This window comes from Balaenoptera physalus, assembly GCF_965194825.1.
Source record: "Balaenoptera physalus genome assembly, chromosome: 11".
Classification (NCBI taxonomy): domain Eukaryota; kingdom Metazoa; phylum Chordata; class Mammalia; order Artiodactyla; family Balaenopteridae; genus Balaenoptera; species Balaenoptera physalus.
In genome coordinates, this window is record NC_138896.1 from 71,951,574 (window position 1) to 71,977,981 (window position 26,408).

Sequence of the window (26,408 nt, forward strand, 5' to 3'; positions counted from 1 at the left end):
CTATTTGAGGAAAAGCCAAACTATTTTCCACAGTGTATACTTTTAACTATCTTGCCAAATAATCAACAAGACCTATTGTTAAGGGGAAAGAATAGATGTATAACAGTGTGATGTGCATTAGTTTGTATATAAAATAGGGACACAGTATCTCTAGAAGGATACACATGAAACAGTTACTTGGTTTATACACAGGAAACAGGTACAAGGTTTTCTCTGAAGCAAGAACCTTGGGAGGCAGAGATGTGAGAAAGGCTTGTTTTCATGCTTTACCCCTTTTGCCTTGCACTGAATATACATGCTTTACCAACCCCTTGCTCTAAAATACCTTTAAAGCTCCAAAGGAAGCAATACTCTGAGAGAAGCACTGCACTCTAGGACAGGAAGAATATACAGTTTTTATTATAAACATTACTGTATGATTTTATTTTTACCTAGTGCATTTTCCCCCTTTTATTGTGGTAAAATATATATAACAAAATTTACATCCTACCCATTTTTAAGCGTACAGTTCAGCGGTATTAAATACAGTCACACTGTTGTGCAACTATCACCACCATCTATTCCCATAACTCTTTTCATCTTGTAATCTGAAACTCTATACCCACTGTACATTAACACCCCACTCCCCAGTATTCTTCTTCCCCCGCCAGACCCTGGCAACCACCATTCCACTTTGTCTCTATGGTTTTGACTACTCTAAGTATCTCGTATAAGTGGAATCATATAGTATTTGCCGTTTTGTGACTGGCTTACTTCAGTTAGCACAATGTCCTCAAGATTCATCATGTTGTAGCACATTGCAGAATTTCCTTCCTTTTTAAGGCTAAATAACATTCCATTGTATGTATATACCATATTTTGCTTATCCATTCATTGGCTGGTAGACACTTGGGTTGCTTCCTTGTTATAGCTATTGCGAATAATGCTGCTATGAACATAGGTGTACAAATATCTCTTCAAGACCCTGCTTTTAATTATTTGGGATATAAACCCAGAAGTGAAATTTCTGGATCAGATGGTAATTCTATTTTTAATTTCTTGAGGAGCCTCTATATTGTTTTCCATAGTGGCTGTACCATTTTACATTCCTGAGAAACACTTGGTGTTTTCTGTTTTTTTGATACTTGCAGCCATCCTAATGGGCGTGAGGTGGCACCTCACTGTAGTTCTGACTTGTAATTCACAGTCCCAACAAGAATAAAGTACATATATTGTTTTAAATAAAAAACTAGTTAAAAATAGAAAATGTTTTTTTCATTTTTATCGGAGTATAGTTGCTTTACAATGTTGTGTTAGTTTCTACTGTACAGCAAAGTGAATCAGCTATACGTATACATATATCCCCTCTTTTTTGGATTTCCTTCCTATTTAGGTCACCAAAGAGCACTGAGTAGAGTTCCCTGGGCTATACAGTAGGTTCTCATTAGTTATCTATTTTATACATAGTATCAGTAGTGTATATAAGTCAATCCCAATCTCCCAATTCATCCAACCCCCCCTAAAAACAGAAAATCTTAAAGCCTCCCAAGGAAATGTTCTGTATCTTGACTGGGTGGCAATTACACAGGTGTATACATTTACCAAAACTTACTAAACTGTTATTTAAATAAGTACATTTTATTTATGCAAATTACACCTCAACAAAGGTGATTTTTAAAAAAGCCTCCTAAAGTAATTCCAACTTTAGGAACTGGATCCCATGTTTAGGAATAGCCAGGTTTGCAAACCACTGTTCCTAAGCAACAGGGATCCAGTGAAGAGGCCTGTTTATTTCCCCCCAAATTAATTCTTAGGGTGCTATCCCCCCTCCAAAAAAATTACCTTACAAATTAGATTAAAGTGTGATTACTCGGTACTACAAACTGTAACTTGAATAGTGAAAGTTAAAGAACTGCACCTGCATGTCTGGCACCGGGGCTAAGTGCTTCTCTCTCACTGAACCCTCACAGCACTCTGTTATCCCCATTTTACAGAGGAGGAACTGAGTTACAAAGGGGTAATATTACTATCCAGAGTCATAAGCTGTCAAGTATAAGAGCTAGTACTTAACTGTCAGTTCTCTGCAGAGAACCCATGCTCTTACCTAAGATATTCTAGTGCCTTCCTTTTCTGAACTTAAGACCTTCAAAAGATAAACAGTTTCCTTCGAATAACTTTAAAAGTTAAACAAAAGACTTCATCCAGAAAAGAACTTTCCCACAAAAAACTCTAAACGCCACAGTATTTCCAACAAAACTGCCAAATCATGTAATAAAATTATCTCGTGACAAAAAACTGTACTGTTACAACATTAAATATCCACCTTAAACGTACTTCCTTCCTTAGGCCTCAAAACCTAAATAACAAATAATAGGGTTACCTAAAGGTACACCAGAAGAGTGGCCAAACATTTGCTCTCTGGGCCCATGGAAGAGGCATCAGAGGACAACTCATCTGCACTATATCAACTGAGACACAACTGCCATGGGAATAAGGTAAAAATAGCAGTGTACATACAACAAAAGTAGAACTTTCAACCATATGCTTAAAATCAAAGCACAATTTTTTACAGTAATGGAATTGGATCTCTGTATTTTACAGCAGCTAGGAACTTCAGAAAATAAAAACCTATCTTCTTTTGTCCCTCTTCTTGCAAAAAACACATCAGTTTTTATGTGGGAACTGCTTTTGGGGGCCTACTATTAAACTGACGAAGTGGTTCAAAACATTTTCCTGTTATGTTTTAGGGACTTCTGTCTTAGGGACTATGGTAAGGATGCAAGCTTAGTAAAATTGGAAAACTTAATTAATGGAAAATATAATTTCTAAAGAATAAGCCTGAAAGATAAACGAAGTCTGCATATAGCTGGTACAGGATAAATGCCTGCTTCTAACTTCAAGATTGAAGATTCTTCAACTACAATTAGACACATGAATGTGCATGAGAGTTGCCATGTATTAGATATTGTTCAAAACCCCTTCAGTTATAAAAGGCAGTGGCAGCAAATAACAGTAGAAAAAAATCTCCACCTCACAGATCTACTTTTCTGTCCACTTGTTGGAGAGTGCCATCTCTGCTGCTACTACTTACTGATGCTTAGGGGTAGAACTAAATGATCCCAGTGTCAGATAAAGGCAGAATCACTACTACAACCCAAGAATGAATCTTTACAACTTGTGATTTACATGGTCTCATGTTACCGAACTATTATTCACGATGTCAGTAAACATTTATAAAAATGATGGTAAAATCGAAGCCCAACATACTAACTCCTACAGTTAAACAAACAAAAGACAAGAAAAGAAAATGAAAACAACTAACACGTGTTTCTCCTATTCAGTCAGGTGGCAGTAAAGAAATTCATGTAACTTTAAGCTTCCTATTAAAATCTTCATCACTCTGAAAGCAAACGGTCACTATATAAATACAATGCACTGATATCCTGAAAGAAAAATACACTTGAAGAATCTACCAGAGTTAGAACAAGTATTTCCACCAAGGGAGAAAACTAATATGCATTGAGCATTGTGCTCTTCACATATTATTTCATCCAAAATTCCTATGAAATGGAAATCTTCATTTCACAGATGTAGGTGCTGAGGCTCAAAGAAAAAAAATAACCTGCTTAAAGACAGACAGACAGATAGACAGATAGATAGACAGACAGACAGACAGGCAGGCAGGCAGGAGGCAGGCAGGCAGGCAGGCACACCATCTAAGGCAGAATTCGTTTGTAATTACAGGGCCATCAGCCTTTCTGGTAAAAAAAATCTGATTTAAGCAAACTTAGAGAGCAAAGGCATAACCTTATTTTTGTTTTTAACTCAGTAATGTCAAAAATGAACTGAGAAAACAACTCTGAAACACAGTCTGTCCTCTTTTAAGAGACGCCATCAATCAAACCACCCTAATGCATCACTCGAATCTGCTGAAAAGGAGAATTTCAAGCCTCATGGAACTGCAATAGAGTATCACGCCCAGTGGTGCTAGCCTAGTTGCTGTCCTATGCCCAGCAGTTGCACTGGGCTAATCTCTTGCCATGGATCATCAGTATTCCCTACTAGAATAAAAATGAGCAGCGCTATTAATGATTTTGTGATTATTAACCCCTGATGTGCTTTCCACTTTCTCGTCAGTGATATTGAGAAAAGCAGATGAAATGATTCAAAATGTTCATGTTTTTAGGAATAAAGACATTGTAAAACAAAGAAAAAACTACCTGAGGGCAGGGACCTTCTCTGTTTTCTTCAAATGTGTCCCGGAACAGCACCTGCATATAGTAACTATTTGTTCAATGAATGAATAACGACAAGCTAGCTTGGCCATTCCTTTTACCATGCCAACCATAAGTTCAAAGCCAACCGTAAGTTCAAAGCCAACCAAAACCACTACCATTATATGACTTCCCTGCCAGGTAGCCTATCTCATCAAATGAGAATATTCATCCTCTTAACAGCTCACTTCTTTATATACAGAGTTCCCTCCGACCCAAGGAGAACAAGAAAAAGTAGTCAAAATGGTACCAAACCAGGATACTTACATGGTATCAATTAAATTAAGATGATTCTATTTCCTTTATTTGTAATCCGTTTAAAATATCTGAATAGCCCCTGGATGTGCTATTACACCTGCTATTAACATTCCTCTTAATGCTGACTCCTCTGGCAAGAAGGATTGTCCTCCAATCCTCATTCTCTGGTTGAATTACTTTCTATTGATAATTAGACATACCCAAAGCACAGGTTGTGCACAAACTGTAAGATGACCAAACTACTCTACAGAAAAAACGAAAACTTAAAGAAATTTAAAAACAGAAGAATTAAGATGGGAGTGATCCAGAAGTGAGAGAAGTATGTGGATAATATGGTAAATACATCTCCTTAAAGATTAAGAAGTTAGGAAATATATCTTCATCTAAGAAGAAAAATATTGCTTACAATAGAAATAGGAAGTTAGAGGAGTATCTTATAGAGAGAGGTTGGAAAATAAGACCAGAGAGAAAAGTTATGGAGTAAGATAAAGATCTCAAGATTGGTGTAGAAGAAAATCATTAATAGTATTGCACCCACATTTCCTTAGAACTTACGTTAATATATAATATAAAATAATTATTTCTCTTCCATGGAGAAAGGAGAATGAAAGCTATTTACATACCTTACAAATGTGCTGCAAGACCCACGGCCTATGTGGCAGAAGTTCTACAAAGTGCCTTGAACTTCTCAGATGAAAGGTACTATAAACACATTAAAAAAAAAAAATCAGGAATTATGTCTATTCATTTCGCAAAGAAAAAAACAAAAGCACAGGATGTAAAATGGGCTTGCCCAAAGTTCTGTTAAGTAATTCAGAATCCAGAAGGGGGAAAAGCACAGAATTTAATTTTTACTGACATACCATAAAATTTACTTTTAAACGTTTTGGCCTCCTTCACTTAACAGAATGCACACTTTATTTTCTGAGTATTACAAATTAATGTTGTCCTTTTAAAAGCAAAAATCAAAAGCAGATGAATCCTATGCAAATTAATTTCCCAACATTATAAACATTCAACACACAGCATTACAAACACACAGCAAAGTTAAAAGAATTTTACAGTGAACACCTATATGCCTACCACCCAGCCTACCACAACCATTTGAATGACCTGCTTTATCAAATTACATTTCCTTCTTTTTTTTTTTTAATTTTTATTTATTTATTTATTTATTTATTTTTGGCTGTGTTGGGTCTTCGTTTCTGTGCAAGGGCTTTCTCCAGTTGCGGCAAGCGGGGGCCACTCTTCATCGCGGTGCGCGGGCCTCTCACTATCTTGGCCTCTCTTGTTGCGGAGCACAGGCTCCAGACGCGCAGGTTCAGTGATTGTGGCTCACGGGCCTAGTTGCTCCGCGGCATGAGGGATCTTCCCAGACCAGGGCTCGAACCCGTGTCCCCTGCATCGGCAGGCAGATTCTCAACCACTGCGCCACCAGGGAAGCCCTACATTTCCTTTTTAATACAGGCATTACAGAGAAATTAAAGACAACTGTCAGAAAATCAATGGATTCAAAAAAACAGGTTGAAGTCATTAGGTTAAGGACATGAATAATATTAGGAAATCCTTCTGATACCTTTGTCAGAAATGGTCAGTATTAGTTTACTGTTTAAAGTCAAAATGGACTCAGATCTACCCCCTACTCTTGGTGAATGATTCTAATTGTTTAATATCAGATCGGATCATTATCCTGATCTTTTAAAAAAATCTGATGATTAAAAAAAAAAATCCAAAGAACTTCCCATGTCCTAAAAGGTTCTACATGATGTGGTCCCTGCCCACCTCTCTAATTTCATTTTACCTCCCACTTTTCCCTTCACTCCACTCCAAACTTATTTCATTGGCTGCTTATGTTCTCCTCTTTCCCTTTACTTGAATATTAAATAAGATGCTATCATAAGTATGCTTAAGCACATTTACTTTACCCACCCTCTTAAAAAAAAAAAAATCAAGCTCAATCTGGTATCAACTGCAAACTGGCTCCACTTTAACAGAGTATCTCATATTTTGATGATTATTAGCTATAAAAATGTATTCATAATCATCTGGAGGAAGCACCAATAAACTCAGACCAACACCCAGAATAAGCAGCTTCAATGCCTAGCTGATTTTCAGTCACATGACTACCATAATTATGAGTATACAAGGACTTAATACTTCAGCACCACAGATTAAAAATGAGTCACTTGAAATAGAAACACTTGAAATAGGAATTTTACAGTAATTACTAACTTTAAACTGTCTTGAGAATTTTAATTTATTAATCTCACAAGTACTTAACAGTGAGCATGTCCCCAAAGAGCAGACTATAGTGAGACATTAACACAAGTTTAAAATTTGGTTATGTTAATGTGAAGGTACAAGCAAACAGTTCTACAGGCCAGGTGCATAAACGAATAAACTTAAGTCGTAAGGGAAGACGAAATACCTTTAGGGACCTTTTAAAACTACAAATATATGTGATTAAAATCCAGTGATTATGTACCATTTATCATTATCACTAGTAGCCACAATGCAATTAAACCCGAGGTGCTGTCTATAGAAGCCCAGCAAGCCCAAATTAGTGCTCTTAAAAGTTGAAATATCAGTCTTTCTTCTGACAAACTTAACGTGACTCCCTCAGCTCCAGTTCAATTAAGAAGGCCCAAAGTAGCAACCCACCTTCACCAGTCACAGCGTGGACTCCAAGCTATGGACAAGAAACACCTGAAGATCTACCTGTTTTTACTCTAATAACTTACACCCCCACATGACCAGGTTAAACTTTTAAAAGGAGTTAACTGACAAACAAGGAATTCGGACTGAAAATACTCCAGCAAAACCACCACCACGTACATATACACAGGAAACTATATTCTCGATATGTACTGTTTCTCTCCATCCCACCTCAAATCAATAGTCAAAAGAGCCCACAGTTGCCTGATAACATCTTATCAGGGCCTAACTATGTTGGATTTGGAGCAGGGGAGTCTAGGCCTGCCTCTGGAAGAAGCTGGGTCCCTCAAGAAGACCAAAACACCTCACGCCAAGAACTAGACCAAGCAGAGACCCTGTATATTCATTTACCTATTTCAATCAACTGCTGTAGGACCATCCAAATTACAGAAAGGAGAGTAAAAGCTCAAGAACTGAAATTTGCTTGGAAAAATTTTCAGATTCTCCCAATACATAAAAAATCAGCAATACATAAATGAAGGAACAGTTGAAATAAGTTGAAAATCCTGAATTTTAGCTGACTCTAATCAAGCTGTTTGGGAGTACATGGAGATCTTACAGTGAAAATAGTTCTGGCTGGCAACTGACTAGACATATGACCTTGGGAAATTTACTTAAGTCTCTGGGACTCAGTTTCTCATCTGCAAATGCGGTTGGACTACAAATCCTGAAGATTCCTTTCAGGTCTAAAATTCTTGATCAGTGAAAAAGTCAGTGGATTCCTACTCTCTTCTTCCCTCTAGTACAGATATTTATGAGAACAGAGGCTATAAGTCTAGGACTAGACTTTGACTAAAACCAAGTTCCATCTTATATTTTTTGTTTGTTTTCTTCATCTTATAAATTTTATGTCCCCAAGAGCCACCAGTGCTCTAAAAAAGTAGATAGAATTACTCAAGACAATTTATCAAAAGAGATCCTTCAAGTTATCCTTTACAATTAAGAATTAATCTTCTATTTCAGTCCAAACAATGTCACTTGTGCCAAACGCTCAAAACAGCATCTCTCCCAATTTAGCCATGTCTAAAAGTGACAATCAGGCAATGGTACATAAGCATTACACATCTGGGTGTGTGACACTAAGTGGCGGAAAAATTCTCACAACATACAACATTTAAAAGAATTTTCCCCCTTCAGATCTGGCAGAAGTATAATCTGATCACACACCTGCATGAAACATTTACTTCAATAAACTGTCTTAAACACAAAAAGAATCAAACGAGTTACCAACAGAGGTAAAAATTTTAAATCAGGATCATTAAGAAACACAAGTGAAACCAACTCTGGGAAAAAGAATGCCAATTTTCTATCATAAACTACTAAACATGGTTTTGACCAAATCAATTTGAGTGCAAATAGTACTATTTAATGAACGTGTAACTGGATCCAACACAGGTAACTAAGGACAGATGTCCAGGTGATTCCTAATCAAGGCTGTAATTTAGACTAAGCAAAACTGCAAATTAATACTTTATTTTGATGACACATAGTTTAAATCATGAAAAAATGTTCCTTTCAACTGGAAAATTCCCTTCTTTTAAATACGGAAGAATTCTAACCCTTAAGATTTCAACACTATGTTTTACTTACACAATCTCAAAGAATACTGCATTAAAAAAGAAAATACCCAAAACATAACTGGACTTCACGCAGTATAAAACGGTGATTCATGTTTCATATTAAACGTAAAAGCCAAAATGGAGTTGTAAAGAGTTTCTTTCCCATTTCAACTCCAACAGCCACGCGCGCTTCACAGGGGACGGCTGCCCAGCGGCTCGTGGGGCCCAGCTTAGAGCCCCCGCCCTGCCCGGCGCGGCCCTAGGAGAGGAAGCGACGGGGACCGCGGGCTGGCGGGCCGCTTGGGCTCCAGCAGGCCTGGCCGGGCTGGGGGAAGGGGCGCGGGAGGCCGCGGGGCGCGCTTCCGGGGACTGCGCGGGCGGGGCCGCCGCTTCGGGAAGCGGGGCCTGGGTCCCCGGCCGGGGGTCAGGGTCAGGGGCCAGGGTCCTGGTGCTGCCGGCCGAGAGCAGCAGGTGGGGCGCGGCCGCGGCGGGGCGGCGGCTGGCGGGCGGCCGGAAGAGTGCCGGGCGGGCGGGCCCGGGGCACCGCGGCGCCAGGAGGGAACCTCTCGCTCACCTCAGGCGACGACTCCGAGTCCGGCCTCTCCGCGCCGAGGACTCCTGTCCGCGAGTCGCAAGCTCGAAGACTACAGCGGGTGACTGAGGAGGCTACGGCGGACTAACGAGAGAACCGACGGAGAGCAACGGGCGGGGAGCGCGAGAAAGCAAGAGCGGGCGGCGACGGCGGCGGGAGGGCGGGGAGCGACGTGCGCGCCCCCGCGTGCCCAGCGGGCTCGAGCCGGCCCCAGTCGCGGCCCCGCGCACGCGCGCGCACTCCCTGCTCAGCCACGATTGCTTAGGAGCGTGTCCACACCCTAAAAGCAAGACTCTTAACCAATCATTGCAGCCGCGTGGGGCATCATGGGAACTCCTGGGCTATAAAAGACCTGGTTGCTATTTTATACTCCTCGAGTCACTCATCCTTTAAGCAGGGTGGGGCTAGGTGCGCGTGCGCGGTTTTAACACTCCTCCCCAAACTGCCAACTCTTCGCGCAAGCGGGGTAGACGCGCCTTGCCTGGGTTTACGCGTGCGCACTAGCGGGCCTGGACCCGGAAGACCAGACGCCTGCGCAGTGGGGACTACGGTGACAGTCCCCCGGCTGGGACGCCGGCCAGTCATGGCGGAGCCTTGGTCTGGGCAATCCTTGCAGGCTCTGCCGGCCACGGTGCTGGGCGCTCTGGGCGCCCTCGGCAGCGAGTTCCTGCTGGAGTGGGAGGCGCAGGACATGCGCGTGACCCTCTTCAAGCTGCTGCTGCTTTGGTTGGTGTTAAGTCTCCTGAGCATCCAGCTGGCGTGGGGGTTCTACGGGAGTACGGTGACCGGGCTGTATCACCGGCCAGGTGAGACGATCCACCAACTTCCGTAGGCCGGCCACCCCCTCCCCCACCGACTGTACCTTTGGGCTCCCCAGAATCCCCCCCAGACTACCAGTGGGTCCCCTGAGAACCTCATCACAACTTAACGCTGTACCCTGACCCATGTCAACATACCATTTCACGCCAGAAACCCCACCAGTCCACCCGTCACATATAAATTCCTTTCAGCCCCCGTCAGACAATGCCCCTAGTCCCTTAGGGCCTCCACTACACTCTCCATCAAACAATACCACTGGCCTCTAACCTGACCTGGGCTGATGCCTGCTCAGATACCCACCCCCAGCTTGCTGCAGCTCTGGATGTGTTCCTGCCCCCAGGTCTGGGCGGCCAGAACGGATCCACACCTGATGGCTCCACGCATTTTCCTTCCTGGTGAGTAAATTTACTCCTATGTCTACCCCATGCTTAGCAGGCAGAGGCCACTCCTGAGCTGAGGACAGGGGAAGGGAGTTCTCAGGGTAGGAGGCCACCAACTTTGCAGCAAACCCCAGGGTCTGCACTAGAGCTCAGGCTTCAAGTGACATCGATGTCTGAGCAGCCCATCTGTATGCTGTTCATACAGAAATGTGGGGTGGGTGGCGTTATTGTCACAATTTTAGAGATGTAGTGGCAACTGCACTGTGAGAGATGTAGAGATTCCACTGCACTGTAAGCCCGTCAGTTAGAAAGGCAGGAGCCTCTGTCCTTAGTGCACTGACTGAACTCATCAGGATCAGCCTTCTTATCTGTAAAACATGAACTCACTAATCAGAGCGTTCATTCAGTTGATCTCTGAGCTCCTACCACATGGCAGGGGCCACGCTAGGTCCAGAGAACAAGAACAACCCAGGCCCTGCTCACAGGTGGAACCAGAGATTTAAAAAGGGAGGGCAGAACCTAGTGGCGTGGCAGGGCAGGAATAAAGACGCAGATGTAGAGAGCGGACTTGAGGACACGGCGGGGAAGGGGAAGCAGGGACGAAGTGAGAGAGTAGCATTGACATATATACTCTACCAAATGTAAAATGGATGGCTAGCGGGAAGCTGCTGCATAGCACAGGGAGATCAGCTCAATGCTTTGTGATGACCTAGAGGGGTGGGACACGGAGGGTGGGAGGGAGGCTCAAGAGGGAGGGGATATGGGGATATAAGTATACATACAGCTGATTCACTTTGTTGTACAGCAGAAACTAACACAACATTGTAAAGCAATTATACTCCAATAAAGATATTTAAAAAAAAATTTTTTTAATAAATAAAAGGGGAGGGCAGCAGTGCAGAGGCAAGGGTCATCAGAGCTGGTGTCTTCCAAGTCAGACACCTAAGCTGAGGGCAAAGGCTAGGGGTGTACCAAGCAAAGAGAATGGACAGAACAAGGCCTAGAGGCAAGAACAAGGGTGACATATTGGAAGAATAGACAAGGCTGTGACGCTGGAGCTCAAACATAAAGAAATGGAGGGACCCGGAATACCCTATCCCAAGTCTCAAGGAGCTATTGGACTCAGCAAAGCCATGGCCTGATTGAATTTGCTTTTATAACTGCCTGCTTCATGGCAAATAGGTAAAGGAGCCCAATAGAGAGGGCAAGAGGCCAATTAGGAGGCCTGCCACTGCACAGGTTTCTGTCCTTGGCAACTGGCGAAGGATGGGAGCACCATTCACAAAGTGGAGAAGCAGGAGGAAGAATAAGTCTGCAGGGGACAGTGGTGGACCCAGTGAGGGCTGTGGAAGCTCAGCAGAGAGGTCTAGGTTATAGTGTGGACTTACTGAGCCCAGCTCAGCCCCCACAAGGGGACTGTTGTGCTGTCTGTGGAATAACCCCTCTTCTCTTCTATCACTTTCAGGGAAACAGCAGCAAATGAACCTCTTAAAACCCACAGAGAATAAGGGAAGGCAGCAGAGGGGTCTCCAGGAACATCACCAGGTCTGCTGGCTCCCACACTGGGTTCTGCTGCTGCCCAGACCCCAGGGACGACTGCAGCGGGGGTAGAGGTTGGGGGTAGGGAGTATGCCAGTGCTTGCAGGGCTGGGCCTTCACTGCCCTTGGTCTTGCCTCCAGCAGCCCCAGGCATTGGGCCAGTAAAGAGTTTGCCTGTACCCTGATCTGGGTGGCTTAAGGAGAGAAGGCATGCTTCTCCTTTCAGGGGTCAGCTCAGAAGCCTCTGGGTTGGGGATGGCAACAGTCCATTTTCTGTCTTGGCTTTTTCCTGTTCCTCTTCCCATCCCCCTGGGATGTGACCCTGTAGAGATTTGTCCCTGGGAGGAAGCCTGAGGTTGACCAGCTCTGACATTTGTAAGGCAGGTCTGTTTTCCCCTAAGCCTTGGGTTTCCTTTATTTGGTTTTGCTTTGTTGGCAGGGACCCAGGGAATCCTGGCCTGGACACAGCCTTATATTTTATGGTTACTTAGCTGGCCATTCAAGTGTAAGACAGTGGACACCAAACACCCACCTCCTTTGGCTCATCCTGAGCTCTCCAGATGTGAGTCAGGCTATATAAGTTCTCTTTTCATTGTACTCATATTCCTCTTAACCCCTCCCAGAATGAAGCTGGGTACCTAAAAGTGGCCGAGTCCCGGGGGTGACCTCCCATCCCCACTGCTTAAGTGCCTGTGGGGTTGTGGATCTGTACCCCGCCCCTCAAAGGGACATACTGAGCAGTTTAGTGCAAAGCGGCCCCATCGTGCCCTGCAGCCTCACCACTTCCCATCTTGACCTGGAACCAGAGGAGCTTCGTTCTAAGAGCCCACAAACTAGGCAGGCCTGCCACTTCCACAGTGAGCCAAGGGAACTTCCAAAGGTATAAGTGGCAAACACCAGTTCCTGAAAGCAGTGTGGCCCTAGACCTGCCTCCTTCCCTGATGGACATACTTCTGCCTGCTTCTGCTGGGCCAGCAGCTACCTCAGTGTCCCACTGCTTGCTTCCTCTCTGTTAAATGTCACATTTCCATCTGGCAGCCTTTGCCTAGGCTGTCTTTGCAGAGTGCACTGGAGTAGGACTATGCTGAGCTCATGCACAAGTACTCCGGAGTATCTTCTGGCTGGTGGGATGATGGTTCTGCAGCCCCAGGCCTACCCACTGACAACAAACACCACACTCAGAATTGGTCCCACCTTTCACCCCAGGCTCAACTGAGGATGTGGCTTATTAAACATGGAAGTGCATCAGCTGTGTGGTTATTGACAGGACAGTGTGCATGCACAGGGGAAACTGGAGAGGGAACACCCTGGGGGCTGTTGCCCCTGAGCACCCAGAATACAACTTGCAGAGCTGGAGAGACGATGCCAGCTCCCTGGAGGAGCAGTGGTGGTGCCCAATAGGGGCACTCTCCCCTTTAGTTCTTATAGACCTGCCCCTCTCAAGGGGAACCCACTCTGAGTCTGGGCCAGGAAGGCAGGCATTGGACTGACACCCCAGGAACCCTGTGGACAGAGAACAATGAAGCTAGAACTCTAGCAAGCAAGAAGGAAGGAAGCTCATTTAATGTTTTATTTTTTTTAGGAGTCAGTGGAGTCCAGTAGTAAGTCCCAGGGACGAAGGTCAGCCCAGGATAAGGCAAGTCTGGGAGGAGGCCCAGCCTGCCCTACAACAGCCCTGGGGCTCAGAACAGGTGGTGAGCCTGGCATGGCTGGCTACTGGGCAGCAGGCTGGGCCAACTGGAGAATGTGGAAGAATGAGTCCATGCCCCCCTCAGCCATCCCCAAGTTTACACACGGGCACCACAGCCCTACTAGGCCAACCCTCTGTGAGTCAGGAATCATCCCTGCCCAGGAAGAGGCAACAGTTTGAATTCATGGGAAGTGAACCAGAGGAGGTAGCCGGCACTGCCCAAGGTAATGACTCTCTGCAGCGTGAGAAACCGTGGTGAGGTAGGTTGGGCAGGCTTTCTCCTCCCCCTAAAGGTGAGCCTTTGCTCCACAGGCAGCACCTGGCAGAGTGGAAGGGCAAGGTGCCAGAACTGATGCTTCTCCAGCAGGCAAGAGTGGGGTCAATGGGACCGTGGGCTGGTCCGTCACTCAGAAATGGGGTCTTGAAGTTGCAAGTGGCACAGGATGAAGTGGGAATAGGTGGTGTGACCCTGTCACCCAGACAACCAGTACCAGCCTCCACCTAGCCACCTACCCCAAGTGTGTTCTGCCTCAGCTTCCTGACTAACCCCTTGTAGAATGCCCTCCAGGGTAAGGCTCCTGGAGGAGAGGGCCCTGCTCCAAGTCATCCTCACTTAAGGGTATAATAGTTTGTGGGCACAAAGGGCATCTTGCTGACCATGGCCATCTGCTGCTTTCGCCGCACCTCTACAAGCAGCAGGGTACCTGGCCGACTGTACTCATAGGGCACATAACCCATCGCCACATTCTTCCTCAGGCAGGGTGAGGGGCAGCCACTGGTCACAGCACCTGTCCGGGCAGACGCCATGTGTCCACACCACCCTGCCAGCCCAGAGTCCCCACCCTCCTAGGGAAGAGACAAGGGCTCTCCAACTTCCCTGGTCAACCTACCAAGCACGGTACCCTCTGTACTCAGGATGGGGTTGTGCGCCCGCACAGGAGCCCCCTCACACATTAACCCCACACGCCTCCGCTGCACCTTGCCCTTCAGCTGGGGAACAATGACCGAGGCTCCTGGGAAGTCCATAGCAGCTCGGCGGCGCTTCCCTGGAACATGACACATCAGATTTAAGCCACAGTCTGTAGGACCCCTGACCACAGGAGGTCCTAGTGACAAGGACCCCAAGTGACATCTATCCAGCATCAAGGCCCCTTCGCTCAAGCTGCCCCTGGACCCCATTCCTCCCCTGCAGTGCAGTCAGCCATCCACCTACTGACCCCTGGTCTTGGAGGCCATGTTCCCCACCTCAGTCTGCTGAGGGTCCTCAATATCTACTGGGCAAAGCCACTGTGGTACCTTCAGGAAATGAAGGCTCAGGGAGGCTGTGCCACTTGCTCCAGGCTACACAACCTTGGAAGCAGTCCGGGGTTGGCTGGTCTCATCAAGGGTCACTCCAGCCTTCAGGATCCCCTCCCTGAGCGCTAGCCCAGCTCACCCAATGTCCAACTGAGGCTGCCTTCCACAGGTGTGGTGTGTTCGTCAATGTCGTTCCCATACAGGCAGAGGCCTGCCTCCAGGCGCAGGCTGTCCCGGGCCGCCAGCCCTGCCAGCTTCACCTCTGGGTTTTCCAACAGAGCTGTTGCCAGGCGGACTGCCTCTGCTGCCAGCACCGAGATCTGCAAGGGACACCAGGGAGCAGATGGGCTGCTGGCCCCAGAGTCCTATGCCCTGCACTACCCTGTGCCCACTTCTTGACAAACCTCCACACCATCCTCTCCTGTGTAGCCACAGCGGGTCACACGGCAGCCAGACACACCAAACACCTCCATCACAGCACTGGTCATGAAGGGCAGTTTCCTCAGATCATCTGCCACGCCAGCCTGTAGCACCTGGGCCGCAGTGGGGCCTGGGCCCAGGGAGCCAATAACCAAGTGTCCAGGTCCTGGTGCCCCAGAAAGCTGGATCACAGCCCTTAGGGACCAGAACAAGCCCTGAGCAAGCCCCACTCTGTAGGTGGGAGAAGATGCTCTTGCCCACAGCCCATGGAGCCTTGTGGCAGGTAGAAGGAGGGCATGATACCAAACTTAGAATTATGGTGCACCATCCTCACCTTCCCCCGGCGCAGCGCGGCCTCTGTGCCAAGCAGTAGAGGAAACCTGGAAGGCAAAGGTCAGCTCCAAACCCAGCCTGGCCCACTTACCTTGCAGGGCTAGCAAGGCATTATCCATCACCTCCAGGCCCACATCGCTGCCCATGTTCTGAAGCTCCCTAACCTTGTCCTGAAAGGAAAGAAATACCACATTTGCTCTGGGACCCCTTACTGAGCACCTACCACGGGCCAGGTGCTGCAGAGCTCGGCAGAGTAGGCTGGTTTCCATCTTAACAAGGTCATATAACTACTAAGTGGTAGGGGTGACTCAAGCCCAGGTCTGCTAGCTCTAACACCAGGCTCCAGCCCTCCATCCTCACCAGAGGATGCTCACTTAGGGGCCAGGATCAGCTTCACCTCCCCACCTCCCCCACTTCCCCACCACTGAAACTTAGCATGCTCCAGGGAGGGCCCGCTCTGGCCCACTGTTCTTTCAAAGAGCCATTGTCTGAGCTCCTTATCCATTCCAGGTCTGTCCTGGAAAACAAGGATGCTGCTCTGTGAACAAGGAGGACAGGGTACCTGGGACGCAGAGGGGCTATACCTGCATGAGGGTCAGGTCCTTTTCCCAGCAGCCAGCATTGGACACCACATACAGGTGTCCCTCAGAGGTGTTGGTCACAATCAAGTCATCTAAGATGCCGCCAGCCTCATTGGTAAACAGCGACAGTGTTCCCTAGCATCAAAGTGGAGCATCATTGCCTCCAGGTCCAAGAGGCCAAGGTCAAGTGTGAGTCAAACACACCCCTGGGCCCACTCAGCCACCACAAACTCATGAACCCTCGTGCATAGTGCTGAGGGGTGGCAGTGCAAGGAGCAAGGCTGGGTCAGCCCAGGCCCCTGCACAAGCCCAGGGTTTTTGATCCTCATACACTGAGAAAGGTTTCACCTCTTCCCCACCTTGGGGGACACCTCCCTGATCTGGTGGGGCCTCTGCACCCCTCCCCATTCAGTAGAGAGAGCCCCTCTCACACTTAACCCACCATACCTAGGACTTGCTGCTTCGTCCCACCCAGACCTAGGACAACTCAGTCTGTGCCCCAAACCCCAGGACAGAAGCTTCAAAGTCTATGGGAATTCCCTGGTGGTCCAGTGGTTAGGACTCGGTGCTTTCACTGCTGAGGGTGAGGGTTCAATCCCTGGTTGGGGAACTAAGATCCAGCATGGCCAAAAAAAAAAAAGCAGCAGCAGCAGCTTCAAAGTCTATCTTGATGATCCCATGTGCTCCACAACAACCCTCCAAAACACTGAGGCTGGCTGGCCTCAGCCTCCCCACTGGATGGACAGTATAAGAGCCTGAGTTTAAGAGGTCACATGAATCACCTGGGGATCTTGTTAAAATGCAGGTTCTGATTCAGCAGGTCTGAAGAACTGGCCTGAGAGTGTATCCTAACAAGCTCCTATGTGACGATGAGGCTGCTGGTTTACGGACCACGCTTTCGTTTTTCTTTTTTTTTTGGCCGCGCAGCTTGTGGGATCTTAGTTCCCCAACCAGGGATTGAACCCAGGCCCTCGGCAGTGAGAGCACAGAGTCCTAATCCTAATCACTGGACCGCCAGGGAATTCCCAGGACTACACTTTAAATTGCAAGGGGTTTAGCAGCATGGAAGGTCACAGAACAGGACATGAACCTGGGTTTCTGGCCTCCCAGCTTGATGTGGTGGGGATGGGATAGGACCCTCCCTGCAGATGGCTGGGTGTCTGGACATGACTCAGGGACTCCGTCCCCCAAAAACGAAAGCCCTGAGAAACTGTGTCTGATCCATCTCTGTGCCCCTAGGCCTGAAGCAGGGACTCAGACTGGTTTGCTGGCTTATGACTAAGAACACTCATGGAGCAGAAATAAAAGAGAGGCCCGGGCTTCCCTGGTGGCGCAGTGGTTAAGAATCCGCCTGCCAATGCAGGGGACACGGGTTCAAGCCCTGGTCCGGGAAGATCCCACATGCTGCAGAGCAGCTAAGCCCGTGCGCCACAACTACTGAGCCCACGTGCTACAACTACTGAAGCCCACGCACCCTAGAGCCCATGCTCCGCAACAAGCCAAGCCACTGCAATGAGAAGCCCGCGCACTGCAACGAAGAGTAGACCATGCTCGATGCAACTAGAGAAAGCCCGCGCACAGCAACGAAGACCCAACGCAGCAAATAAATAAATAAAATTAAAAAAAAAAAAAAAGAGAGGCCCACCTGGTTTGGCTTTAGCTCTGCAATATCTCCAACCACTAGACTTTCCATCAGCTTCACCCGGTCATGGCCAAATATCTTGGTCTGGGAAAGAGATCAAAAAGCCTTAGGTCACTGCAGTAGCTACAGTCTGGAAAGCCACGGGGCTAGGAGGCATCCTCCCTGCCACCCACAGCACAGTCCAATCCAGCCAAAGTGCCTGACTAGTCTTTTGGTTCTGCAAGTGGCAGAAGCCCTACTTTCTGACTCCCCCACACCCGCCAAATACAGAAGAGATGCACTCAGGGAGGTTAGGGAACTTGAAAGGGCCCAGCACCTTCCTGAAATACCACCTTTTCCAAACCAATACCTAGGACAGTGGATGACAATGAGTGGCAGCCCTGGAAAACCCAGGACGTTGAGGCACTCCACTAAGTGGGAGCAGGCTAGAGAGATGAGACAGGAGATGATCAAGAGACCCTCTGAGTCAGTTTACTGAGGGCCATAGTACATTACACCCTTGAGACCTCCAACTCTTCTGAGAGGGCTGCCCTTGGAATCCAGCTCCCAGCAAAGAAAGCCGAGGGTTGCACCATTGTGGACGGAGAGGAAGCCCTGGCCTAGCAATCAGCGCACTCCCCTGGCTCACCTGCAGCATGTGGGACACGTCAAAGAGCGAGCAGTGCCGGCGTGTATGCAGGTGTGAGTCAACGTGGCTGTCCCGGTACTGCACAGGCAGATTCCAGCCTGCGAATGCCACCATCTTCCCGCCATGGGCCAGGTGGAAGTCATAGAGTGGTGTCCTGCGGAGCACGTCCTGCGGGTGGCCGGGCTCAGTGCCACCAAGGCCCCAGACCCCAGCCCTCTTCCTCCCCCACCCTCCAAGATTGGCACCACAACCCAGCACCCTCTATCCCACCTGTGCACTACTGAGAGAACGGCGCAGGGCCGAGGGGAGCGCCTTGAGACACGAGCGCAGACGGGACATCATGCTCCCAGCCCACTGCATTGTTGCCCGCAACTGGTGCAGCCGACGCACAGAGGCTACCACTCTGCCAGGCACGCTGGGAGATGTAGTCCAGGCCCTGCTTAGATAGGTCTCTCCCCCGCCCGGGGGATCAGAAGAGGGAGTGGGCAGCCCCAAGGGCAGACGCAGCTTTAGAGCACACAGTGCATTGACTCCCAGCTGCAGGGAAATAGCCCCGGGCGCTTCCATCTGATCAGGGCAGATTGGGTGGTTGGAGCCAGTTAAGCCACTCAGAAATAGAGCTGGGGGCTAGACCTCCCCCTGCTGACTGCCCTGCCTCCAAAGGGCCAAAGTTCTGCAAAGGGCTGAAAGGCCTGAATCACCAGTTTAGGACAATAGGAGTGTAAGGTCACGTGGGGGGAGGGGAAGGGGTGGAGAGGGCACAGGAGGGTGGAGTCAGCCCGGCAGGCAGAGTGCCACAGTAACCTGGCCTCACGTGAGGGTCTCCAGCTCTCTCACTGGGCAAACATAGGCAGCGAGCACAGTGATGCATTCCACAAGTATTTATTGGTCTTGCTGCACACTAGGCCCTGTGCTGGGGACACAGCTGTGCAGGAAGCAGGGTCTCTGCCATCCCAGGGACCTCCCCCCTCATTCACATACACACTGAGGACTGCTACTCCCTGAGCACAAGACTGATCATTACCCTCTTAGCAAAAGCTGAATGGGGCTAAGTAAATGACCCTGGAGGCAGATACCACCTGCAAGAACTCTGATAGGTGACATCAGAAGGTGGCCACCAAAAAGTGGCTGCCCTTCCCCTAGAAAGCTGTTGAGCCACACAAACATCCAATTTTCCAGGTCCAACACATGTTGCAGTACTGCCTCATAACAGCCCCCAGAAGAAAGCCAGGAAAAAAACAGAGAGAAGCAGGATTTTCTCATAAGGAGCAGCAGCCTGTCTTATTCAGCTGCTGGCCTGGAGTTGTAGAAAACCTCAGCCTCTTAAAAGACACCAATGAGAACTCTCACCTGGCCCCCACCACCACCACCGAGGTTGATCTCTCATCACACTGAGCGTGGCTCTTAGATGGGGGCAACTGGAAGAGGGACAAGGATGTGCTTTGGGCTCTGTCAGATGGCAGACAGGTCCCAGGACTCATTTTCAGGCCCCAGCCTTGCCCAGGGCACCTGCCCAGACCTGATGGATGGGGGCAGACCCATTTGAACGCACATCCAGGAGCCAACTTAGGGACCAAGGGACTCAGGCTGCCCAAATTCCCAGCTTTGTGTGGCTCCCTAGGCAAGCAGCAGAAGAGTTTAGATAGGAATTTTCTTTTTGTGGGCATAATACAAAGGGAAAGAAGACCATTAGGGGGCGCAGAAGGAAAAATGCGGCTCCTGTTTCTCCCTCAAGCTTCCAAACTACGACTGCCAAGCTATAGCAGTCTTCCAAGGCTAGACAGAGCAGGTTCTAGTAGGTTACCCCTGCCCACTGCACTCAGGGTGAGGGAGCAGGCAGAAGACAGGAATGTGCATGTTGGCAGGGGAGACAGAGGGCACAGGGGGATTCTTAGCAATAGAACTGGAGTGTTTTTAGGGAGGGCGAAGGAGGAGTTTTGGGTTGCAGTCAGGTGAGGACAGAGTGTATCCCCTCCAGGAGTTCATGCTAAAGCAACACAGTGAGCCCCCAAAAATCTTGACTCTGTGAACATGGTCCCGACAGAATGCGCATGCAGGCAACACTCAGAATGCACAGGGACAGCACTTCGGCCTCTGATGGCCCAAACCGGGCCTGGATGGGCACGGAAGGCCAACGTCTTGGCTAAGGGCCACAGCTCAAGTGTAGGAGAGCAAGTTCAGGTCATAACAGCCATCCACCTGCAACACAAAAGACCATCAGATCTGACCCATTTAGGCCAACGGGAGCCAAGCAGAGGGAAGCGATCACTCACATCAAAGCGTCCGATCCTTGTGGAGGTGTGACTGGCCCGGATCATCTCTGTCAGCGCCCACATCTGCTGTACCTCGGAGGATATCCTGCTGGGGTCTGGGAGACCCTGCTCCAGAAGGAGGGGTCAGTGGCCATGGGTCTCTCCCCAGCAGTGCCCTTAGAACTCCAGATAGGCCAAGTTGGGCTATGGGGCCCTCCAGCTGACATTCCCAGATGACTTGTGAAGCATGAGGATGGGGCCTGATGTGGAGTAGGTGGCCCGGCCCCACACAGAGATGCCTCAAATCCCAGGAGGAAGGTGCACAGAGTGAACCAAGGTCCCTGGGTCCAGCCCCAGATTCTTGCAGAAAGGGGTCCCCTTGGGCCTGTGCTGGACACCAGAGCTGTTCGCACATGGTTCTTAGCCAGGGTGAGGGCTTACCTCAAGAAGGGGAGCAGGCTGCTCACAAGGCACTGGGTGCGAGAGCCACTTGGGGAAGGTCACGGAAGGGCTCTGCAAAGCAAAGGCATACTGCCCTGAGGCGGGCAGAGTAGGAGAGACCTGGAACCAGATCCCAAGGTCCTGAAGGCAGAGAGAAGGGCCCCTGAGCCCCAGAAACTGGAAAAATCCTGTTTAGGTCCCAGGGGCAGAAGACAACCTAAGCTCTTCTGCTATGCAGAAGGAAGCCCCACAAAGACAAGGAACAGAAGTATATCTGGGTACCTGAATGTTCCAGATCTGAAAAAGGCAGGTAGCCCCAAAGGTCAGGGGATATGGGGACATGGCCTCACCTCTCATCATGAGCTTCCAGCATTCCCACCTGGCTAATTTCCATGAAGGACTCCTTCTGAGTCTCCCCATCCTTACCCATCCACTCCCACCTGTACCCCCAGGCCTCCCAGCCATAGCTAGGAGCCTCCTGGAGAAAGGGCCAGCAAACAGCTCTGAGCTAGTCACTTACCTTTGGTCCCTGCTGGTAGATCTGCAGCTCCTCCACTGTGAAAGACAACCACAGTGGTGATGGCTGTCGCAGAATCAGGCGTAGTTCCAGTACTTTGCCCATGTCACACAGCATCTGACACATACACACAAGGACCCACCGAGGCCCCAGCTCACTGCCCAGGAGCCAACCAGCAATGAGCCAAGGTGCTTCCTCCCCAGGCCTTTGAGAAGGAAACAGTAGTTCCTCCACGGCACTTGCCCAAGAACCACAATTCAGGCCAACCTTGCCCACCCCTCTTCCCTCATGGTATCCTGGCCCAATCCCCAGGCCTCTTGTGAGCCCTCATCTGGGCTGCCCTGGCCATGCTAAGTCCCAGCTGACCTGGTGCTTGAACAGCGATACATACTCCTGAGCTCCCTCCTCACTGTGTGGGTCAGGCATCAGGCAGTAGTCCCGAAGGCAGGTCACCCACTTGGCTGGAGTGTGTGTTGAGGTGTGCTGGCGAACACGGATGGTCAGAAAGGCTGTGTAGTAATTCTTAAACATGATCTCCTGCAACTAGGGCACACACAACCCACCACAACAAATCAGACCTAGTCCCCGGGCCTGAGGGGTTCAAAAGCACCATCTCTTCCTCCACTTAGGAATGTACTCTTCTACCAATCTAACAATATCAACAAGAATCCACTGGGGCCCAAAGAGATTTTGCCTTCCTAGAACTCACAGTCTAAATGAGCACGTCATGCAAACAAACCATGACCTCGGATCTTGCCGCATGTCCAAGATGCTGCAAGTGGTCAGAGCCCTAACTCTAGATGAGTCAGAAAATGTACAGATGAGTTCATCAAGTGGACCATGAAAGGTAGAAACTGTAAAGTAGCATAAACAAAGGAGCACCAAGGGGTGACAGGACCTGGCATACCCCTGGAACAGAGAGTGGTTCAGCCTAGCTAAAGCAGTTCTCATCACTGGATACTCATCAGAATTACTCAAGGAGTGAATTCCCTGGTGGTCCAGTGGTTAGGACTCGGTGCTTTCACTGCCAGGACCTGGGTTTCGATCCCTGGTCAAGGAACTAAGATCCCACCGTGGTGAGGCCAAAAAAACCAACAACAACAACAAAATACAACAAAACAGAATTACTCAAGGAAATTTTTTTTTTTTTTTTTAAATACAAGTGTACAGGCTCCACCCCAGACCTACTGAATCAGATTTCCAAGGTTGGGCCCTGTAATGAAGTCTCCCAGCTTAGAGTAAGCAACAGCTTGGGGGAGAACCACACACTACAGGACAAAATGCCTGGGGCCGAGAAGCAAGTAGGGCAAAGACACAGAGTGGCTCTGAATGCCAGGCCATTAGAAAGTGGACTTTGCCCTCTGTGTTGAGGTCTTGCAGTGTCCAGTCACTCTGCCAGCAGATGTGGAAAGGCAACTGGAGACTGGAAACTGGAGCCCCTGGGAAGATCCTGATGAGGGATGATTTGAACCTGACCTCCAGCAGGGACTGTAGGAATGGGCAGGAGGCAGGTTTGGGGGTAACTCATTGTCTAATGATACCCAGCCAGTGGCCAGGGACAAAACGACCTCTCACCTCTATTAAATTCAAAACTGTATTTCCAGCACCTAACCTACTATCTCGGCACTTCCGTGTCAGCGCCATTCTGGACATTGGGGAGAGACGTTGAAGAGAACAGAAGAGGAAGCTGCATTCTAGTAACTGTGTGTTAACTGAAGGAATAAATAAATGGTTAACTGATTCGTATGGGCGAGGTACTGCAGAGGCTTTCGGTAAACGATTAAATGGCTGGGACACGCCCGAGTTCCCAAATAAGCCCCGCCCAGGAGCCCCGGTCGCGCCCACTTGCTTGCTCACCTCGAAGGGCGCGACGCTGGGGAAGGTGACATCGATAACCAGCACGCCAGGCCGGCCTTGGGAGGTCCGCACGTCGCCCACCTGCAGGGCCACAGTGCCTTTCACATGACAAGGGACCGACACGCGGGACATGGTGGCAGCGGCCGCGACAAAGTAAGACCAATGGTCCTTCCCGGCATCCCCAGCCGGGCCTCAAGAACTACAACTCCCGAGAGGACTCGCGCTCGGCCAGCCCAGCCAATCACCGATGCTCGGGGCGGGCCCGGATTCGGAAGTGCCTGCGGAAGTGCTCCTTCAGCCAATCACTGAGCGTGCCTCAGAGAGCCACCAGGGACCATGCCCAGAAACGGCCTAGCCGTTCTGGATCCGGTTAGTGCTGAACCTTCTAGGTACCCTGAGGTGTCAGTCGGTTACTGCCTCTGTGCAGGGCGGGCGTCAGTTAAAGCACATAAAACCATGAGCATGAATGAGCATAGTGTCTGGACGACACTGGTTGCAAAAATAGATATTAACCCTTTTTTTACGTGCGCGAAGGATTTGAAGAAGAAGAAATAGCCAATAGCCAACAAGAAAAGATAAATAGCCAATATGCCCATGAAAAGATGCTTAACATTATTATTCATCAGGGAAATACAAATTAGAACCCCACACACCCACTAAACAGACTAAAATTAAAAACTGACAAAACTGGAACCCTCATGCATTGATAATTTCCTGCCACTTTGAAAAGCAGTTTGGCCATTCTTTAAGAACTAAATTTATACTTAAAACATGATCCAGCCATTGCACTCCTAAGTATTTACCCAAGAGAAATGAAAGCATATGTCCATCCAAGGACTTTATTCATAATAGCCAAAATTTGGAAATAATCCAGGTGTCCAGCAGATGAACAAATGAACAGATTAGCTAATTGTGGTGTATCCACACAATGAAATACTACTCAACAATAAAAAGAAATGAATGAATCGACAGGCTATCAATAGATGAATGGGTAAACAAAGTATAATTACACAAAATGAAATTATTCAGCCTTAAAAAGGAATGAAATTCTGGCACATGCTTCAACAAGGATAAACATTGAAAATATTACACTTAGTGAAAAAAGCCAGACATAGAAGAACAAATATTATATGATTCCGCTGATGTGAGGTACCTAGAAGAGGCAAATTCATCTAGACAGAAAGTTTAATAGAGGTTGCCAGGGGCTGGGGAGGGGGAAGTAGAGAGTTATTGTTTGACAAGTACAGAGTTTCAGTTCAGGATGGATGGAAAAAAAAATCTGGAAATAGTGGTGATGATTACAAAGCACTGTGAATGTACCTAAGGCCAATGAATGATATATACACTTAAAATGAGTAAATGGTAAATTTTATGTCATGTATGTTTTACCACAATAAAAAACAAACAAACAAATGAACAACTGACATACACAATACCACCACTGGATTTCAAATGCACTATGTTAAGCAAAAGAAGTCAGACCAAAAAAAAAAAAAAAAAAAAAAAAAAGTCAGACCCAAGTGAGTTCATATGGTATGGTTCCACTTACATGAAATTCTAGAAAAGTCAAAACTAATATAGAGTAATATAAATCAGAACAGTTTTCCCTGGTGCCAAGGGTGACTGTGAAGAAGTACAGGGGAATATTTTGGGGTGACAGAAAGGTTCTATGACGTGATAGGCTGGTAGTTATATTTGTCTAGACATTTGTCAAAATTCATTAAACAATGCTTAAGATATGTGCATTTTATTGTATCTAAATTATACCTCAATTGGGAATTCCCTGGCAGTCCAGTGGTTAGGACTCAGTGCTTTCATTGCCGAGGGCATGGGTTCAATCCCTGGTCAGGGAATTAGGATCTCACAGGCCGCACAGAGTGGCCAAAATAAATAAATAAGTAAATAAAAATTGGTTAAAAAAAAAATATATATATATATATACACACACACACCCCAATAAAGAAATTTAAAAAAAAATAAAATAAATTATACCTCAATAAACATGTTTTTAAAAGAAAAAAATTAAACATCATATTTATTATCATCATCATCCTTCCAGATACTTGTAGAAACAATGCCTCAGAAATTGTCACTTAAGCCTGTTTTATGGATAACAAAGCTGAGGCCAGATGTGGGCCAGTGACTTCCCAAGCCAAGAAAGCAATATGAAGTAGAGCTGGAAACAGAGCCTCTTTTGGACTCCTACCTCATAGGTCAGACCCTCCAGGCAACAGTCATCTTTGGTGACCTGTGTCTTCTCTGTGTGAGGGGCTCCAGAGGCACAGGCCCAGTGTAGCTCATAGGATTCTCATAGTGGGGCATCAAACAGACACAAAACCAGGATTCCAAGCCAGCCCAAGGAACAGCCTGGAGGAGCTGAGCCTTCCCAGCCCAGACCTAGAGACCTCCAGTGACAGAAAACTTTCCCTGCCTCATCATAATTTGTAACCTGTGGCTTCTGGACTGGTCATTGTTATCTCCATTTTGTTTTTTAATATATTTATTTATTTATTTTTTGGCTGCATTGGGTCTTCGTTACTGCACATGGGCTTTTCTCTAGTTGCGGCGAGTGGGGGCTACTCTTCGTTGCAGTGCGTGGGCTTCTCATTGCGGTGGCTTCTCTTGTTGCGGAGCAT

The 26,408-nt window shown here is 47.9% G+C and overlaps 4 protein-coding genes across 25 annotated transcripts in view; 1 reads left to right on the forward strand and 3 right to left on the reverse strand.

The window, feature by feature from the left end:
• Positions 1-9,627, reverse strand: part of RHOA (ras homolog family member A) — a 54,461-nt gene extending 44,834 nt beyond the window's left edge. The window contains exons 1-3 of one of the 3 annotated variants that reach the window (XM_082413686.1): positions 9,360-9,516; positions 5,135-5,213; positions 4,200-4,250 (exon numbers count right to left, since the gene is read on the reverse strand). The gene's annotated coding sequence lies outside the window, so the exon portion shown is untranslated. Of the gene's footprint in view, positions 1-4,199; positions 4,251-5,134; positions 5,214-9,359 lie in introns of all 3 variants that reach the window. The other 2 variants (XM_082413684.1, XM_082413685.1) reach the window with 2 other exon arrangements.
• Positions 9,628-9,757: 130 nt separating this feature from the next.
• On the forward strand, positions 9,758-18,069 carry TCTA (T cell leukemia translocation altered). 11 transcript variants are annotated; one of them, XR_014251002.1, is made up of 5 exons: positions 9,774-10,183; positions 10,489-10,591; positions 12,042-12,121; positions 12,555-12,677; positions 13,154-13,360. XR_014251002.1 is itself a non-coding variant. In XM_082413691.1 (4 exons), the coding sequence occupies exons 1-3, from the start codon at positions 9,961-9,963 to the stop codon at positions 12,082-12,084; spliced, it is 321 nt and encodes a 106-aa protein (XP_082269817.1). In that variant the 5' UTR covers positions 9,758-9,960; the 3' UTR covers positions 12,085-12,121; positions 12,555-13,360. The 11 variants fall into 11 exon arrangements, 8 of the variants coding, with proteins under 8 accessions (XP_082269817.1, XP_082269821.1, XP_082269820.1 ...); XM_082413691.1 differs by having other exon boundaries at positions 9,758-10,183; positions 10,537-10,591; positions 12,555-13,360; XR_014251000.1 differs by lacking the exon at positions 13,154-13,360 and adding an exon at positions 17,675-18,069 and having other exon boundaries at positions 12,042-12,677.
• On the reverse strand, positions 13,664-19,418 carry AMT (aminomethyltransferase). 5 transcript variants are annotated; one of them, XM_082413657.1, is made up of 9 exons: positions 18,976-19,418; positions 18,706-18,873; positions 18,081-18,161; positions 16,439-16,570; positions 15,856-15,901; positions 15,506-15,651; positions 15,241-15,421; positions 14,696-14,851; positions 13,664-14,593 (listed from the first exon to the last, which is right to left on the reverse strand). In XM_082413657.1, the coding sequence occupies exons 1-9, from the start codon at positions 19,270-19,272 to the stop codon at positions 14,415-14,417; spliced, it is 1,386 nt and encodes a 461-aa protein (XP_082269783.1). In that variant the 5' UTR covers positions 19,273-19,418; the 3' UTR covers positions 13,664-14,414. The 5 variants fall into 5 exon arrangements, with proteins under 5 accessions (XP_082269783.1, XP_082269782.1, XP_082269781.1 ...); XM_082413656.1 differs by lacking the exon at positions 15,856-15,901 and adding an exon at positions 15,946-16,024; XM_082413655.1 differs by having other exon boundaries at positions 15,856-16,024.
• Positions 19,419-19,571: 153 nt separating this feature from the next.
• NICN1 (nicolin 1, tubulin polyglutamylase complex subunit) lies at positions 19,572-26,161 on the reverse strand. Of its 6 annotated transcripts, none has more exons than XM_082413673.1 (6): positions 23,773-26,161; positions 22,282-22,398; positions 21,919-22,032; positions 21,399-21,539; positions 20,979-21,083; positions 19,572-20,904 (listed from the first exon to the last, which is right to left on the reverse strand). In XM_082413673.1, the coding sequence occupies exons 1-6, from the start codon at positions 23,902-23,904 to the stop codon at positions 20,863-20,865; spliced, it is 651 nt and encodes a 216-aa protein (XP_082269799.1). In that variant the 5' UTR covers positions 23,905-26,161; the 3' UTR covers positions 19,572-20,862. The 6 variants fall into 6 exon arrangements, with proteins under 6 accessions (XP_082269799.1, XP_082269797.1, XP_082269800.1 ...); XM_082413671.1 differs by having other exon boundaries at positions 22,282-22,458; positions 23,773-24,071; XM_082413674.1 differs by having other exon boundaries at positions 21,399-21,470; positions 22,282-22,458; positions 23,773-23,987.
• Positions 26,162-26,408: the final 247 nt, after the last annotated feature.